This window comes from Equus asinus, chromosome 22, assembly GCF_041296235.1.
Source record: "Equus asinus isolate D_3611 breed Donkey chromosome 22, EquAss-T2T_v2, whole genome shotgun sequence".
Lineage (NCBI taxonomy): Eukaryota > Metazoa > Chordata > Mammalia > Perissodactyla > Equidae > Equus > Equus asinus.
Window position 1 is genome coordinate 52,654,553 of NC_091811.1, and position 18,731 is coordinate 52,673,283.

An 18,731-nucleotide genomic window follows, 5' to 3' on the forward strand; every position below is an offset into this window, starting at 1 on the left:
AATCTGGGGGTATTTTTGCCTAGGTTGGCACTGCTAGCATTCTTTAAAATGGTATTTTGTAAAAGAAACACTGTGTTCTTACTGTTTGTGGAAGAAATTCTGAGGTTTCCAATGATCTCAAATGCTAAGCAATGAAAGGAGACTGAATAACATAACTATGATCTGTGTTTTTATTCTGTATTCACAGAATCTTATCATCATTACCTCTCTTTATATATTTTTCTTTTACCTCCCCCAACAAAATGAAAGAATTCTATAATGAAAAGGGTGAAGAAAAGATGACTTTATTTCAATTGAGCAGACAGGCATGTCAAGCAAATGAAGACAGAAGAACACATAGTCAAGAGTATATTGGGAGAGGGTAAACGGATTCTTTTTAATGATTCACAGCAACCACATTTATCCCCTACTGTTACTGGGAGAAAAATGTCTTCAGATAACCAGTGGTCAGCAGATGAGGACAAAGGCCAATTATCTCGACTGATCAGGAAATCTAGGGACTCCCCCTTTGTCCCTATAGGTAAGTACAAGTCTTGACTGGACACTGGAAAACTGTTTGTAATAACACAGTAATGCCTTACCTGGTATCTCTGAGGATTGAAATGTTTTATACAATTGAATTTTTTCAGATAATTGAAGGTAACTCCCTCTAAGCAGGAAGATGAGTTAAACTTTCATAAGTTTCTAGTATATGGTAAACCCCAATAATTGTTAGCTATTATTATTATGAAGGATCAAATTTTATTTTGTTTAATCCATTTTCATTAGAGGTCTCTCTAAAATCACTCTTTCCCAGCCCATCAAAATGGAATTGACTGAATGGACTTTAACATTTCTATGATGACCCAGAATCATCAAGAGCAGCATCAGTTTACTATATAAAGTCTATTAGGGACTATTGAGACGTATATGTCTCTTTGCCCTCTAGGTAACTCCAACCTTTAAGTTCTTGTCTCTCATGTTTACTGATTTTTCTGTTTCTTCCATTACTGTTGGGTACCACCAAAAACTTCTTCTTCTAATGTTCTGTGGCACCAGAAGCTAGATACCCAAACTTAAAAGAACTGAGTCAATTCAGAGTAAAGAAGCCCTGGGGCCAGCCCCGTGGCCGAGTGGTTGGGTTCGCCCGCTCCGCTCCGCTTGGTTGGCCTGGGGTTTTGCCCATTCAGATCCTTGGTGCAGAGTCAGCACCACTCATCAAGCCATGCTGAGGCAGTGTCCCACATAGCAGAGCCTGGAGGACCTACGACTAGAATATACAACTGCATACTGAGGGGCTTTGGGGAGAAGCACCAAAAAAAAGGATGGGCAACAGATGTTAGCTCAGGTGCCAATCTTTAAAAAAAAAGAAAAGAAGCCCTGAATGAAAGCCTGGGCCTACCTGTACAGTTGAGAGCATGAACTTCATGGTGTTCGTGCTCAGCGGCCCTTTTTGCTGGCTTCCTGACGTGTTCAAATGTTGAGGCTGATGGTTAAGTAAACTCTAGATTAAAGAAGTGGTACTATAATTAGATGTGGAGTCTTAGCCTCTTTATCCTTTCCCAACACATATTTAGTATGTTTACATTTTCAACAAATGTATGTATGTGGACTTTAAAAAAAACCCCACAAAATCTAAGCAGCAATATGATGTTTTAAAATCTGCACTTTCTCTTTCTTCTCTTTTGAATGCTTAAGCTGCCCTAAGCATTCTTATTGTATACTGCAATCATGCTTCTTTCCTTGTGTTCATTTTGTCTGAAAACTATTAAATAACTTATTTAAATCAGATTTACATAAGTTTGTCATTAATTCCATAAAACCTTCTAAACAGGTCTAAGTCATGTTTCCATTAAGTGTCACTGCAAATGTAGCAACTTCCTAAGTGTGCTTAGTCACATATCAAAAAGAATAAAAATTTTACTTTACAGTAATAGTCTGTGTTTAGAAGTTTCACTTAATTTGATTAAAGCTTGTAATAGCACCTACAAGAAATGGAAGCAAGTAATTTCATAGTGATTTACTCATCTTCCTTAGCATTTTTAACTAGAAAAGCAATTCGAGAACTCGATGCCACTTGAACAGATCACTGTAACAAACAGATTAACCACTGTGCCTGTTGTAAATTAAATTATTTTTTTCAGAGACATTTAGGGTGATTAAAGTAGAAAGATAAAAGTGTTTCCAGCTAAACTCAATTATATACAAACTACAGAGACACTATATGGAAAACAGTGAAGGTTCTGACTTTAATCTCTAAAAGAAACAAGACCAATTTAAGTAAGAACAGAGCCTTGATTTGATAAGGGAAGAGAGCCAAGTTTTTGTTAGAAAACTAAACAATGATAACATTTGGATATATATATTATTGACTAGTTTGTTTAGCTATTGTTATTGTAACAATATCTACTATGTATTTCCTGCTATAAGATGGAGTGTCATGTGCAGATAATTTACAAAACATTTTTGTTATTCTCAACAACTTTCATCATTATGATCTATTTATATTGTTTAAAATTGTCTTATGATCACTGTTAAGGTCTGTGCATACATTTTATGTATTTAAACTCTGTGTTGACAGATTTTTTTTTTTTTGCTTCTTTCAGTTAACATTTCACATGTACATTTCTGTATATTAGTATTTCCTATACTTACAATTTTTTTATAGCTATGGCAGTTTTTCCTCTGTTTGGGCCACGTGTGTTGTTTAGTTTTTCCTCATACATACTGTAGCCATAAACATCTTATGTCAACTTCTTGACTTTTCTTTTATGTGCTTGGAGTGTGTTCCCAAAAGTAGAATTTCCAGGGCAGGAAGCATATTCACTTTAATATCACTTATTATATATTTCCAGAGTTCTTTCCAGAAAGATTTGACTAAATTTACAGAACTTTCATCATCTTACCTATTTCTCAGTGTGCCCACCATCATCATTTTATTACTTGTTTTTTGCTATTTTTATTTCAACTTCATTTATTGCTAATCAGCCTATAAAATATACATATAAATGTGATTATTTACGCTGATTCTTATTTCCACTTTTTAAATGGATCCTCAAAGAATAAATATATCCTCCCCCACTCAGAGAGACACATATGTGCCAACACAGTTAATCAAAACTTGCTATCCTACATAAATGTCAATTGCATTTCTATATACTAACAATAAACACATGGAAACTGAAATTAAAAACATAATACCATTTACAATCACTCCAAAGAAAATAAAATGCTTAGGTATAAGCTTAACAAAACATGTACAGAATCTGTAGGCTGAAAATTACAAAATGCTAATGAAAGAAATCAAGACCTAAGTAAACATAGAGACTACTGTGTTCATGGATTCGAAGACTCAACATACAGTAAAGATGTCACTTCTCTCCAAACTGATCTATAGGTTTAGTTCAATTTCCATCAAAATCCCAGCAAGGTTTTTTGTAGACATAGACAAGCTTATCCTAAAATCTATATGGAAAGAAAAGGCACAAGTCCTAGAATGGCTAAAATAATTTTTTTTAAAAAAAATATGAAGTGGAAGGAATCACCTTACCTGATATTAAGGCTTATTATATAGCTATAATAATCATGACAGTATTGTACTGATGGAGGGATAGACACATATAGATCAATAAGATAAAAGAGGGAACCCAAAAGTAAAGCCACACTTTTGTTATGCAAAAGTTCTTTATTCTTATGTCACAATATAGCGTTTGGTCCTTGTCATTTTAAGTCTACTTTACTCTCTTGTAGATGTTGTAAATATGCTATTCTATTTTCTTCTACTTTTTGTTATTTTCGTTTCATTTTTACATTTAATTCTAACCCATCCAGAATTTTTTTATAGGGTCTGGTGTGATATACAAATCCAAGTTAGCTCTCTATACCAATAAACTGTACTAATGGTGTTTATTAAATAATTATTCCTTTATCTGTTATTTGATTTGTCATGGATTAAGTTCTCAGAGTGTTTTAAATCTCTTTCTAAAGTCTTCCCTATTCAGTTGATCAGTTTTCTGTTTTAGAGCCAATTACATAGGATTGTGGTTGTCACAGGAGTATTTCACCCCTTGACATTTGTAGGGAATATAGAAATATTTGTATGGGCTTCTGGAGTTTTCTAGAATCATAGTTCTTCCCAGAGTCACAAACTTCTCGTGCAAATATGCATACCTTTTCATCTCTCATGAAAGTTTAATGTCTCGTTTTTACAGAAGATTAAAGTTTTAATCATTTTACTAGATTTACTCCTTATTTGATAACAGGTAGAGAGGAGTAAAGCCAAACACTCAAAAGCGATGGCTGCTGGGATGTTTGGTTGGTCCACTCACTGACAAAGTGACTTGCCCCAAATAAAACCCTTCCAGCATGCACAACTCAAAATCATGCCTCAGGAAAATTACAACTACTACACAAGTTGCTACACTATATGGTTCAGTTTTTGGGGAAAAGACAAAACTGCAAATATTGAATCCATGAATGTTTAGGATCCATCTTAAAATCTGGTGGATCAAATCCAGCATGGTTGTTTTTAAAGTATTCTGTGGTGTCTTGTCTGCTTATCTTCCAAGTATTGATCCATTGGACAGTCTTTTATTCAACTCTCTAATCTCTTTGGAATTCTAGTCTGCTATTTATATAACCCCTACTTTTTTAATTCACAGGGATAGCAGGCTTTATGACTGTGGTGTCCTATGGTCTTTACAAGTTAAAGTACAGAAGAGATCAGAAAATGTCCATTCATCTTATTCATATGAGAGTTGCTGCCCAAGGATTTGTTGTAGGAGCTGTGACTCTAGGTAATCTGCCTAATTTGTGTTTGTGTTCAGCTGTCTTTGAGAGTATTTTTACTTATTTTATTCATTCATCTTAGAAGAGGAATGTTGGGTCAAGATGATATAACAGAGGAAGCATGGTAAGAAAGACACTGATCCTGCCTCGGTTGAGGTTGCTGCCCAGTTATAGGCTTAATTTCTTAGTATTTTAAGCACTGAAAAAAAAACCCTCAGTTGACAAAAGGTACAAACTTCCAGTTATAAAATAAATAAGTCATGGGGATGTAACATACAGCATGGCCACCATAGTTAATAATACTGCCTTGCATATTTGAAAGTTGCTAAGAGAGCAGATCTTAAAAGTTCTCATCACAAGAAAAGTTCTGTAACTATTACGGTGACTAGACTTATTGTGGTGGTCATTTCACAATATATACAAATATAGAATTATTATGTTGTACACCTGAAACTAATGTAATGTGGTATGTTAATTACACCTCAATAAAAAAAACAAAACCAGGTGAGAACTAGATTATGGGTTCTGTTATTCTCTATAGTGAAAGGAGCAGTGAAGTGTTCATACCCTATATAATGCAGCTAAAAGCAGTGGGTATAGATCCCAGACTTTATTCCTCAGCTAAGAACAGCAGTCATATTTCCTAGCTTATCTGAACAGCAGATATAAATATTGAAGTAGTTTAACTGGAAAGAAAACGTTTTTAGAACACACAAGTCTCAATATCCTTGTTCTCCTTTTATTTCAAGGAAAATAAGCAAATCTTTTAAAATTAGTCTATAAATTAAGCAGTACTTACATAGTCAAATCCAAAGAACAGGTGGTATAAAATTTTCTGGTTAATTCAGGTTTTATCAACAACTAAATCAGATAGTGTTAACAAGATGTCCACTTTGGGACCTAAATTATCTAATTTTTTTGTCTACATTAATGAGAACAAGTCACAATGTTCTTAGATCCCCTTCATGCTGTGCAGAGTAGAATCAGCCTAAGAGTAGGTCTAGGATTGTAGTGAGGCATGTGGGGCTTGTGTACAGGGAGTTAAATGGTAATTATCTTATTACTATGAGCTGTGATATGCAAATCTTGAACAAAATACAAGAAACTTTACTACAAAGTTAAAGTGAGTCCTCATTTTCGTGCTTCAGTAAACATTTATTGAGCACTTGCTATGTGCAAGACACTGTGCTGGACTAGAGACAGAGTGATAAGACTCAGTCCCCACCCTCAAACAGTTTAGTCTCCTTAGGAAGAGACCAGGAACAGAAGGCAATACAAAGTCATAGGTTCTCTGACAGAGAGAGCACATGTTGCCATGGAGGCACAAGCACAAAGGAGGGGCATTCAACTAGGGCTGAGAGTCCAGGGAGGGCTTTTCTAAGTATGTGAAATACATCATGAGCCAAGAATGTGGAAGAATCAACTAGGCAGAGGAAAAAACAAAGGCACAAGGGCATAGCATGTTAGCGGAAGTCTGCATAGTTTCGTATGGGAGGTGAATCAATCAGTGTTTGATGAGAGAAGCAGAACTGCTAGTAGTCATAACTAATAAGAGATTTATTATAGTTATTTGGACTTAGGTAATTGTGAGGCTCTTGCTTATGTATGAGGAGCTGGGGACTAAAGTGGGCAGGGCAAGCAGTCAGAAAAGATTGATGTAAAGTGGGAGAAGCAGGAAAAACCTGGAACCTCCAAGACGAGCTGGAACACACAGGATGGACTAGAACCCTTATGGATTTCTCACCATCTCTAAACCTCCAAATACGATGATGGGAGTGACACAGAAAGAGTTGATGCCCTTCATCCTTGAGCTACACGTTGTCCTGGCCAAGGAGTCAGAGAAGGTCAAGGAGGAAATTCAGCAGGAGCCATAGTAGCTCACTCCTGATTGCTGTCTCAGGTCAACAGGGTGGGCCAGCAGATAAGCAAAAATATGCTGCACCAGTACTTTCCAAGCATGAAAAGAATTTGGCTGTTGCTTCACTTCTGCCTTCTAAATCTCATGCATAATGTCTCTTGTGCAATAACTTGGAATAAAAGGAAAGGAATTCTGGAAAGTATAGTTCAGCTAAGTTGACAAAATACAAATCCATTACTGTCCACTCTGTCAACCTGACATCATACACACCTCTTTTAATACACTTAACTTTCAAATAAAGACATGGCAAAATCAACCATCCCTTGTATAACCAAAAACATGCTAATTCTCTCCCAAAAGAGGATGCAAATCCCTACATCCATCTTTGGGTGATGTTGATTCATCTTTGAGCTGAGTTGCATTCCCCTTTGTTATCCTGTGACTTAAGTCCTGAGATATAAGGTTAACTACTATTAACACTTCTTATATTAGATGGTAGGTAAATGGAAGTGACAAATAGAAAAAAAAACTGGTTAATGTATACACAAATGTATTCATATAAAAATAAGGAAGAAATATTCCTATCACAGACTTTGTTTCTGCAACTGCTCAGATGGTCATAGCTGGTATTAAAACTACGTTCTTCCACTAGCCATTTCATACCCCCTTTGCCTACAGTGAGCACCTTGGCTATTCATGGTTATTTGGTGTGATGACCCATACCTTCATTCCTAAATGGTCTGGGTCATTACCGATCCTGCCTGTATTGGGTGTAGTTTCCCCAATACTGTCTTTAATCACAGGACATGGGAGTACTAAGAAATGCCCCAGAAGATATCATGCATTCCAGACACACTCCTCCTTACCCAATCATTGTATGGTAGCAACTCAGTTTCCCCTTGATAGTCAGATCAGATCAATCTAATGGACTAATGTGATGTCCTGTGAAATGGAGAGATGATCAAGGTCCCTGCAAACTAGATTATGGCATAGGGCTGGAGTGCTCACGTAGCCCTGACAGTGGACAGTGAAAGTATACTGCTGGCCCTGCCAGGTAAAAGCACACTACTTTTGATGGTCGTTACTAAAAGGGATACAGGAAAAAGTAATCAACTAGATTAACAGCTGCAAACCAAATAGCAAAGGTTGTGTTGATTTGCTCTAGCAATGAAACCACACCTGGACAGCAGCCAGAATCAGAGTGATCTCCTGATTAAGTTTATAGAAATCCATTATCATTCTCCCAAATCCATCTGTCTTCTAGCCAAAGAGGCAAATTGAATGGGGATATGGTAGGAATCTCTAGCCTGGCATCTTTAAAGTCCTTGATGATGGCACTAATCTCTACAATCCCTCTGGGAATGCAATATTGCTTTGGTTTACTATTTGGTAGATAGAGCCACTTAGAATGGCTTACTTTTGGCTCTCCCACCCTAACAGCACTTACTCTACAGGTCAGGGAGCCAATGTGAGGACTCTGACAATTGCTGAGTATGTCAATTCCAATTACACATTCCAGAACTGGGGAAATACATACAGTGGGTTCAAAGACCCACCAGGCCAACTGCAAAATAGACCCACAACAAAACTCCATTGACCACTTGACCTCCGTAAACTCCTAGTTTGGTAAACCACACTAATTCTCCAGGCATTAGTATCAATTCAGAACCAATATTTAACAATCTCCCACAATATTTCACTATTCACCCTAGTGAATGGCCACAGGTCCCTTTGGGGAAGGCCAGAAGGAGGATTTATAGTATTTACATTTTTGGCTGTGTAACAGGGTCTTTCCTTAAGGAGATCTGACCTCTCCATTATTCAAGGGACTTTGAGTCTGTGAATTAATACAAATCTTGGAATTAGTGAAGGGGTCATGGCTCTCTCCTGTGATGAGTCAAGCCAAACTTCTGTTCATCAAACCTTTTCCGCTTATATGCTGCCCACCACTTTCAACTTTAGGGAACACCATAATCAGTTAGCTAATGTTAAAGATCTTTGTGGATTAGACTATTCTGATCACTGCTTAGGTTTTGCTGCCCATCACAGTAATCATGCTTTCCTTGTCTTTGTCAGTTAAATGCTGCCACTTGACCCCTGCCACCTCAGGAGACCATCGTCCCCAGTGAATGCAGGGAGCCCAGTAGTTCCCACTGTCATTTCTAGCTTACAAAAAATAGTTACCATAGGGGCTGGCCCCGTGGTCGAGTGGTTAAGTTCGAGCGCTCCGCTGCAGGCGGCCCAGTGTTTCGTTGGTTCGAATCCTGGGCGCGGACATGGCACTGCTCATCAAACCACGCTGAGGCAGCGTCCCATATGCCACAACTAGAAGGACCCACAACGAAGAATATACAACTATGTACTGGGGGGCTTTGGGGAGAAAAAGGAAAAAATAAAATCTTTAAAAAAAAAATAGTTACCATAGAACTCTTCAAGGATGCCAGGGTTCCCTTCACAGATGTATTTCTCACAGTGTTGGTGAAGGGAGTAGATATATTTAGGGGGTGAGTGAGAAGGATAAAGCCACTCTAACATTCCAATCTCCCTAAGCCTTTGGATACCTTCCTCGATGGCAGGGTTTCTCAATCTCAGCACGACTGACATTTTGGACTGGGTTATTTTTTTTTGTGGAGGGCTGTCCTGTGTATTACAAGATGTTTAGCAGCATCCCTGGCCTCTACTCACTAGATGCCAATAGCACCCACCCACTCCCAGTGTGACAACCAAAAATGTCTCCAGACATTGCTAGATTTCCCTGGGGAACAAAACTGCCCCAGTAAAGAAGAATCGCTGCCAGGAGAGAATCACTGTTCTACCCTGGAAGTACACCAAGGAAGTTCTGGCGTTTCACCTTCATTTAGTGGAGATTACCTATTGGTCCGAGATTCAGTCATTTTCAGACAGGGATGGAAGGGCTGTTTCTACTGGCAAAGGAGTCTCAGTAAAATATAGGGGTTTGAGGATCCAGTTTCACTGAAATCTGCCCATTTGTCCCTATCCCAACTTTCAGAGTCCCACTCTTTCCCAAAGCAATACCCTAACTTTAACATAAGAGACTTTGTGAGGTTGGGAATTTAATCTGGGTTGTGATTAGCCACTCACAGGATTAGACCCTGTGTATGGATTTCAAAAATATCAGCCTCATGGCTGCAGGATTTAAGAGTTTCTTTCTGGAAAGTCATAAAACTTTCAAGTCCCTCACAGGACCTTGAAGCTAGGAATTAAAAGCCCTGAGCCCACCATTGTTTTCCCAAGTTCTCCAGCACACTTAGAAGTAACCAACCTTATTATAGTCTTTATTTCCACTAAATGTTCTATAGCAGCAAGTGCTTGATCACCCAAAGCCTTGCTTTCTATAGACACTTGATTAAGGGTATCTGTAGGAAATAATTTTTTAAAAAGTTTTGCTACTGCACGCCATGGACTGCTAGCATCCTCTTTAGCACTGAAAAAAATGGTCATCAATACCTTTAAATCTAATGAGATCAAAGAACCAATTCCAGATAACTCAGACCAGAGAACCTATCTTCACGGTTATGTTCCTCCGGAAGCTTCTGATACCAAATTCTGTATCAATCAGGGTTCACACAGAGAAGCAAAACTACTAGTAGTGATAGATAAAAAGGGATTTATTATAGACATATGATCCTAAGCAATTTTGGGAGCTGGTTAAACAGTCCATGTTAGGCTGTTGCTTGTGTTTCTAATGCTGGGACCTGAAGTTATTAGCAAGGCAGCAATTGGGAAGGAAAAATAAACTGGAATATGCAAGGATGAGCTGGAACCCACAAGGACAGATGGATATTTGAGTCAGTCTCTTACTGACTCCAACTCTGATCATAGGGTGAGCTGTAGGAGAAGCTGGCACCGTCTATCATGGAGCCAATCCACATCTGGCCTAGAAGCCAAAGAAGCTAGAGGAGGCGATCCAGAAGGAGCTGAAGGGTTTATGGGCCTGACTGCTGGCCAAGAACAATGAGAGGAGCTAGCAGTAAACAGGAATATGCACAAGCTGGTATCCCAAACCAAGCCTTCCAAGTGTAAAAGGAATATGGCAGCTGCTGCTTCAACTTTCACTTTCAAATCTAAGCAAAATGTCTCTTGTGAGCCAAGCTAACCCAGAAATATGCAGTGAAGGGAATTCTGGAAAACACAGTTACACTCAGCTAAGTTGATATAAAACAAATCCCCGATAGATTTATATGGTTGCAAGCAGAGGAATAACAAGAAGTGAGCCAGTGAAGGGTTTAAACAGGGGAGTAACATAGTCAGAATGGCAGTTTAGAAAGATCCGTTTTTTATAGAAAGATCAGAAACAGGCAATATGAAACTGTTTGTTTAGGAATACTGAACCAAGAGTCACACCATAAAGACAAGGAAGAAAACTATTATCATAAAACTCAGAACAGTGGTTACCTATGGAAAAGAGAGGGGAATATGATCAGAAAGGGAAAGCTGAGAGGCTTCTAGGTTGCCTGCAATATTCTATTTCTGTCCATAATTACAGGTGTTCACTCTACAACTATTTGTTAATCTGGTCATTTAAGTTTTATCTACTATTTTCCATGCATATTATATTTCACCATGAAAAAAACGTAAGGAGAAAAAAATGACTTGAGATGATTTGCAAAGGAGGGGAAAAAATAAAGACAAAAAAGACAATTAGATAATTGGATCTGAATTAAGGCAGTGGCAATGGAAATAGGAGGAGATTAATTCTAGAAGTATTAAGGACTTGGCGTCTAAGTGATTGGAAAAAGTTAGGAAGGAGGAATCAGGGATGATTCCTAGATTGCTGGTTTGGGCAACCAGATGAAAGCTTTGCCTTTCACAAATATAAAGAACCTAGAAGAACAGGTTTAGTGGGAGGGTGAGTGCATACTGGACAAAACAATAATAACTAACACTTAATGAGTGCTTACTATGTGCAAACTACACATATATCATTATCTCATTTAATCTTAATAGATACCTATTCTGACACCATCTGGTGTACTGCAATATAATTCAATACTGATGCTAACCACCTGGAGCTCACATCAGATGCCACAGATTTAAGGACATGGTTCCCGTAAAGACTGCCCTTACTTAAGACATCAGCTTTTGGGGGTCCCCAGGCCACCCACACTTCTGACCAACTGGCTACAAATTCAGGGGTTCTCAAGACTCCCTCAAGTTTGACATTTCACTAGAACAACTTACAGAACTCAGGAAAGTACTATACCTACAATTATAGTTTTATTATAAAGTATACAAACCAGGACCAGCCAAATAAAGAGACACATAGGGTCTGGAGGGTCCAAAACTTAAAGCTTCTATGCCTGTGTCTACAAGTTTCTCTCTGTGGAATCAGGGCATGTCACCCCCCCAGCTCATCAATGTGTTTACCAACCAAGAAACTCCACTGAGCTTCAGTGTCCAGAGTTTTTATTAGGGCTTCATTATGTAGGCATGATTGATTGAATTATTGGCCATGTGACTAAACTCAATCTCTGGTCCTACTCCCTTCCCTGGGGGTTTAGAACCCTCTAATCACATGGTTGGTCTTTCTGGCATGACCAGCCACATCCTGAAGCTACCTAGGAGCCCACGATGAGTCACCTTGTTAGCATAAATTCAGGTATGATCTAAGGGACTCATGAATAACAAAGTTCCAAATGCTTGGAACTTCCATTAGAAGCTCTATGCCTGGAACTCTGGTCAAAGACCAGATAAAGTCTTTATTAAACAACCTTTTACTCTGTGAGGTAGGTACTGTTATTATCTCATTTTACAGAGAAGGAAACTGCAGCTTAGAAAGGAAAAGTTACTTGTTCTCAATCACCTGGGCAATCCACTCCAGAGCGTGAACTCTTAATTTTATATTATACTGACTGAGATGCCTATGGCAGATGTCTCCCAATTAGAGTACTCATACCCCAGGAGATATATTAAGGAGATCCATGGGGATGTGGGAAGCAAACATTTTTATCTTAAAAACAAAAAAGCTTTACTAATAAACAGACTGACCATACTACATTTATATTGTTTATAAAAAAATGCACATTTTGAGGACATGCTCAACATATTTGCTCATGCACAATTTAAAAGTTTGGAGACCACCTATCTATGAGATGTGAAAATGTCACATATAGTATAATGAATGTATGAGTCTGACACTCAGAAGAGAGATCTAACTTAGAAATCTGACTTAGTTTACCAGTGAAGGAACAGGTATGAATAAGGTGAGAAAAGAGTTGGGATCAGAACTCCAGAGAACACCAACATTTAAAAGGCAGACAAGAGTTAAGAATTATCTGTGTCTAATAAGCACAGGCAAATGAGTCCTATAATTCTCTCTAAATCTAAGAATGTTATTTCCATAGACACCCACAATGATTCAAGTTTAAAAATTTTTTGGCTTGAATTTTATACATCTATGATATTATAGTACTATTTCATTAGAAAATTACGCAAACATCTGCCTCACTTTGCTATCATGTTGAGAAGAGAACTAACTTACTGATCCTTTATCCTCTGTGCACTCTTTAAAGATATTAACAAGCAGTGTCAGAAAGAAAGCAGAAGGAAAATGAAGGATTTAGTTTAGACAATCTACTGTATAGCTGATGGCTTGATAATTGCTATGGACCAGGAAGTGGGGTGAGTTGTGGTTTAAATCTGTGACTCCTTAACTTGCTTTGAGTATGAACATTTGCTGACATCTCTAGAATTCAGTGAAGTGGCTCCTCTATTCCTCAGGCTATTTCCCCAGCTACTTCCCCCTTTCTGCATAGCCCTGGGACCTCATCCTTGTGGAAGATATACGTCTATCTCATCTGCTGAAACTCACAGCTAATTTACCCACTAGACTGTAAATCCCTAGAAGCAGGGATTAGATCCACTCACCTTTGTTTTCCTCAGGATACTGAGCACAAGTAGACACTGAATAGATGTTTGCTAAGTTGAGATGCCTATTATTTTTATCTTAGTATCTAGCCTAATCTTCCCACTTTCCTAACTTTTTCACCAATATTTTAAAATTCAAACTTTAGGGTGGCATAGTAACATCATAAATTCAGATTTAGATTGATCTTAAAGGCCTCTTAGTTTTGTTTTGTTCGGTTTATTTTCTGGAGCCATTTGTATGATCCAAACCAAAAATTAGTGAGTTGGAAGGCATTTGTTTTTAAACTGTGGGCCAGTTTTGGAAGAATACAAATGGAAGAAATTCAGTGTCTGTTTCCCATGGATACTCTGTTGATACACATCTTTTTGTTCCTAGGTGTTCTTTATTCTATGTATAAGGATTACATTAGACCTCGATTCTTCAATGTGTCCAAAAAATGAAGTTACATAGAAGAGAGATAAGAAGACTTCTGAAAACCATTTATTATGAAGAATTTTCAATACGTAGCAAATTAAACTGCAGAAGTATCAGACAGAATTCTCATAGTATTGTATAGTAAGTCTCAATTGTTTAAGAAGTTGATTTCCAAATCAACAATCATAGTCAACTCAAAAATATCATTGCTGATGTCTTTCAGAACCTAGGACATGATTTTCTAACTTTCAAAATTTTTATTTTCTAGTTAGTGGCAGAAAATAATTTATATTATGCCAAACCAATTTGAAATTTAGGAGTGAGTTATATAATGGCTACAGAAAAAATGTTCTATATCCACATTAAATGTGACACACTGCTCATCGCTTAATTCTCCCCAAATAGGGCAAGGTAATTAAGGCTTTATAAACTCCCTTTTTGAATGACCAAGAATTACATCAGAGGAGAATGGTCATGTTATTATTTAAATTTGTTTCACCACTGTGTACCTACCTTACTCTTACATAGAAACTTGACTATTTTACCACAAACATAAATGTCTAAGATTTAAATATCTACATATTTTTATACTTCTTGGAAGTATTTCTAGGAGTACAAAGGTAAATTGCTAAAAAATCCCTTTTCCCCCAGATGGCAGTATTGTGGGGGTGAAAAGATTTAGTCCCGATGTGCTACTGCTAATCTGGTATGACACTGCAGAAGACACAAGAAACCAAAATAGACATGAAATGTTAAGTATACCTGTGACCTCAAACTCCCCTGTAACTGCCCTAGCATTCTAAAAAATTAACTAGACTTTGTTGAAGTTATAACGGTCATAATTGAGATTTACTCCCTAAGACTCAAAGCCTGGGAAAGAAAACTAAAAAAAAAAGTATTCGCTGAAATAAAATAAAGAATGCACTGTAAGACGATCTGTGGTGGTGGTTTCCTTTTCCTTGATGTTTCCTGTAGTGGAGGGTTACTCTGACAGGAAGATGAAATCCAGTGTTTGGGGAAGGGAAAATTGTAGGAATATCTGAAAATACATCTGCATGAGAGATATTAATCCCCTGTTGTATGTATACACTCGTCTCCTTTGACACAGGTAATTATTTTAAAAGTTGTCATTTGTACCTATCATGAAGCTCTTCTAGTGGCAACAACAGGTACACATATTTTGGTCAACACTGTCCTCTTTGGAAAATAGGCATCGGAAGAGTCCAACTACTTTATTCCACTAGAGTAAATATTCCAGCAGCTGGATCTAATATGTTCCATGAAGGTCAGGAAAATTGAGGAGAGCTGGCATAGAAATGTCATTCTTCACGTTGATTACACAATGAAAAGATATTTCTAATTAGGCTACTGGAATGATTCCACTCTCTCAATATATACTCAGCATTAAAAATAGAGGAACCGAAGTATTTAATTAGAAATGGGCTTTTCTCACAAAACCCAATAGGTTCCAGAATTTTCTAACCTTACTCTGAGAGAGCTAAAGTAATACACTTAATGCTTATAAAAAGCAATGCAAAGTATTTCTATATTAAAAGTAGCTATGCATGAGAACTCACAAATTGTGTTTAAATTAAAATGTAAAATCATACATGGGGAAAAGTTAAGAAGTATGCAGGATGCTCATTTACCCATATTAGCTTGGGTGAAGAGGGAGGGTCACATTGCAGGAAGACCCTTTAAATAGATAATATACAGTACCTGAATTTGCACAGTACTTCTGGAGCAAAGCTTTGGTGGCTTAGTATCATAATGTTTAAAATTGAGAAGGCTGTTTTCATTGGCTACTGTAACCCCTGATACCTCACTTACCAATTAAACTATTTCACATGCCCGGAGATGCCCTGACTCCCTTTTATATTAGGCCTACACACAGTTATGTAGCAGCCGCTGCTCAGCAACAATTATTTAATTGCACTTTTGTGACATTCTGGGTCTACATTGTCAGAGCATCCTTTTACAAATTGTCTCCACACTGTTAAACCCCAGGAACTGAGTGAGTGTATGCCTCTAGGTTAATCTTAAGAGTGAATACATTAATATCTATATTAGCACATAATATAGAAATCCAGATTTGTAAATCATAAATTAGAAAATGATTAAATGTTCACTAAACTTAGCAAAAAAAATTTACCCAAGACTCAGTCTTTAGACATCAATCTCCTCTACTGGTTTTAGCATGATTCACTTTGCTTTATTATCAAATTTTCTGATTACAGGAGTTGTATAACCTGAGAGGTATACTTATATATAAATCTTTGTAAACTCTAGTCTGTTCCTAGTAACATACAGTTGAAGAAGGGAGAAGAGCTACAGAAATCCCCAAGGTACTTAATCTCTGTATAACCATCTACCTCACCTTTTTATGAGTTGCAAAACAGGATATTTTTTGCCTTTTTTTTCTTTCCCCAAACATTTTCTGGTAATGAAACTACTGAGAAATTAAATTGCCCAGGGAAGGAGGAAAATCCAACAAATTGATTCATCTAGAGTTGCTGTCTGTGTATAAAAAAATCAAAACACTGAAACTCATTTTAAAAGGCTCTTTTTCAAGTGACAGCCGATAAGTGATGTTAATTCAGTTTCATTTTAAGATCAGAAGGACTTGTAACCTGGGTTGCTGCGAGGCTGCTGCTCTTATCAGAAGTTTCAAAGGCCCCTGAAGTAGAAATGAGAGAATTTTAAAGTATCATCTTAGAACAATCCCTGCCACTTAGAGGGCCAAGTCATTAAAAATGAAAATAAGCAATGTCTGTTTTTTTTTTTAAAGTCTTATTGAAAGGTACTAAGTTTTAAAATAAGGCAGAGGTCAGATATTTAACTTTTATGCTGAAAGAGGAAAATGATGCTCAAAGTTATACAAAGGCTACAGGGTTTGCAAACTCACTGCCTTTGGGAATGGAAGGAAATGAGTGAAGTGGGGTGTATGCCACCCTGGAGTATATTCTATTACAAATGGATAGCTGCCATTCAATTCCAGTCAACTGCACTTTTATGCAGGAATGTGAGTCCAGTGTTGAAAATCTTCTGACTTTTTGATCAGATAATTATGCAAAAACTTTCCATTTTTAAATATTGTTTTTTATTATAAAAATTTTAAAGAAAAAAATCCTGGCTACACAGAGGGGTCAAAAAAAAAATCTATAACCCATATGTAGGCAGGAAGTTTGTGACATATGGACTAATCTTCCAAGTCACAGTCTGGTTCTAATCTCATGCTACTTGGCATAAGTATCTTAAAATAAAATGCTTAGCATTCCCTCTAAGTCAACATTAGAAATATTAGCCACTCCTGGAAACAGACTTTGGACCTAGAAATGGTGTTTGGGGTGTTAATGGGAAAAGTGAGAAGAAAAGACATGATAGGACTATACGAACATTAGGAAGAAAACTAATACCTCCATTATCTTCTGTTGGGACTTACAAAGTTAAATCCTGGAAGTTTCTTCTTTTTATACCTAAAATTTGAATGCTAGAATGGGCTGAGTTACAATGCAGCATGGAAAACTGATCATTGGCTAAAGTATATTTTCTGGATCTTGTTACTAGGTATTATTAAGCTCTTTGGAAAATGCCATCATATCTCTGAAAAATTCAAGAAAAGCAACAACAAAGAGAATAATTACAAAGCACACCGATAACCAAGATTAAATATAATTGCCGTATAGAAGAAATGTTTTCTTTAGAAAGATCTGCTAGTATCAGTAGTTACTAAGAGTCTGGTCATTCAAAATCGAAGTGAAATTTAACTGGCCATAATCAACCATCACTTTAAAAGGTAAGTCAGTTTGACCAGTTCATTCTGAAAAAGAGCACGACTCCCTTTCTTTTCTCACTTGTGATCTAGACAAAACTAATATCTGATTTATCTAAAATGTTTTTTAAAAATACAAAAGATCAAATTTATATAACCTTAAAACTCTACCCAAACTGATATGTTCAGGTTTATATAAATATATATACATATATATTTTATAAATTCCAGAAGTCAAGACACAAGCCCATGGGGGTGTGTGGCCATCACAGGCCAAACATTTAACTCTGGCTGTTGTAGGACTGTTGTGAGGTGGGTGGGTCTCTGACCTACACTTAGAGCTGTCAGCTTTTAAGACTCTTCCCATGAGGAAATCTTGGCTTTTGTTCAAAACATTTGAACAAAACTCACCTCTGAACAAACAGAGATATATTAACAGGACACTTGGCACAAAAGGACTAAGACAAAGTGGTTCTTATACAGTCTCTCAAGCTGTCACTCATCTAGACACAAGTGAGTCAGCATCCACGGTGTTCAGAAGGTAGAGTTCAGGCTGAGCTGTCAATCCCAGATGGTACTATGGACAAAAAGATGGAAAAGGGTTAGACTGATTTGCAAGTATTTGAATATTAAAATTGGCACTTAAGTACCTATAATCAGCATATCAATCTAGGCCTTTTTTCAGTACCACTATATTGATTTTTATTTCAGAAAAGAAATGGCTTACAGATACATGAAGGATTTATGGTACATAAAATAGCTAGAAGCTGAAATAGTTAAGAATTGAGATAGTGCCAAATGCCCTCAGCAAAATTTGCACTTTGACTATTCTCATGTCACTCCACCTCAGATGGGTGCTCCTGATAAGGCTATTAAGAGCAAACACACGGAGTGCCTTTGTATTTTAGTACTGTGTGAGTTAGAAATCAAATTTCAAATGGTCTAAATCCTGAACCCTATTATCTGGGCCCCATTCTTTTGGTTTTTTTTTTAAAGATTTTATTTTTCCTTTTTCTCCCCAAAGACTCCCG

At 37.2% G+C, this 18,731-nt stretch overlaps 2 protein-coding genes across 5 annotated transcripts in view; one reads left to right on the forward strand and one right to left on the reverse strand.

Moving 5' to 3' along the window:
• The first annotated feature begins 79 nt into the window (after positions 1 to 79).
• On the forward strand, positions 80 to 13,954 carry HIGD1C (HIG1 hypoxia inducible domain family member 1C). Its single transcript, XM_044755957.2, has 3 exons — positions 80 to 520; positions 4,641 to 4,775; positions 13,890 to 13,954. The coding sequence occupies exons 1-3, from the start codon at positions 319 to 321 to the stop codon at positions 13,952 to 13,954; spliced, it is 402 nt and encodes a 133-aa protein (XP_044611892.2). The 5' UTR covers positions 80 to 318.
• SLC11A2 (solute carrier family 11 member 2) overlaps positions 2,790 to 18,731 on the reverse strand; it is a 45,822-nt gene continuing 29,880 nt past the window's right edge. For all 4 annotated transcript variants that reach the window (XM_044755932.2, XM_070495192.1, XM_044755929.2 and 1 more), the window contains exon 17: positions 2,790 to 18,277. In XM_044755932.2, coding sequence (XP_044611867.1) covers positions 18,200 to 18,277 — 78 coding nt within the window. In that variant the 3' untranslated portion in view covers positions 2,790 to 18,199. The remainder of the gene's footprint in view (positions 18,278 to 18,731) is intronic.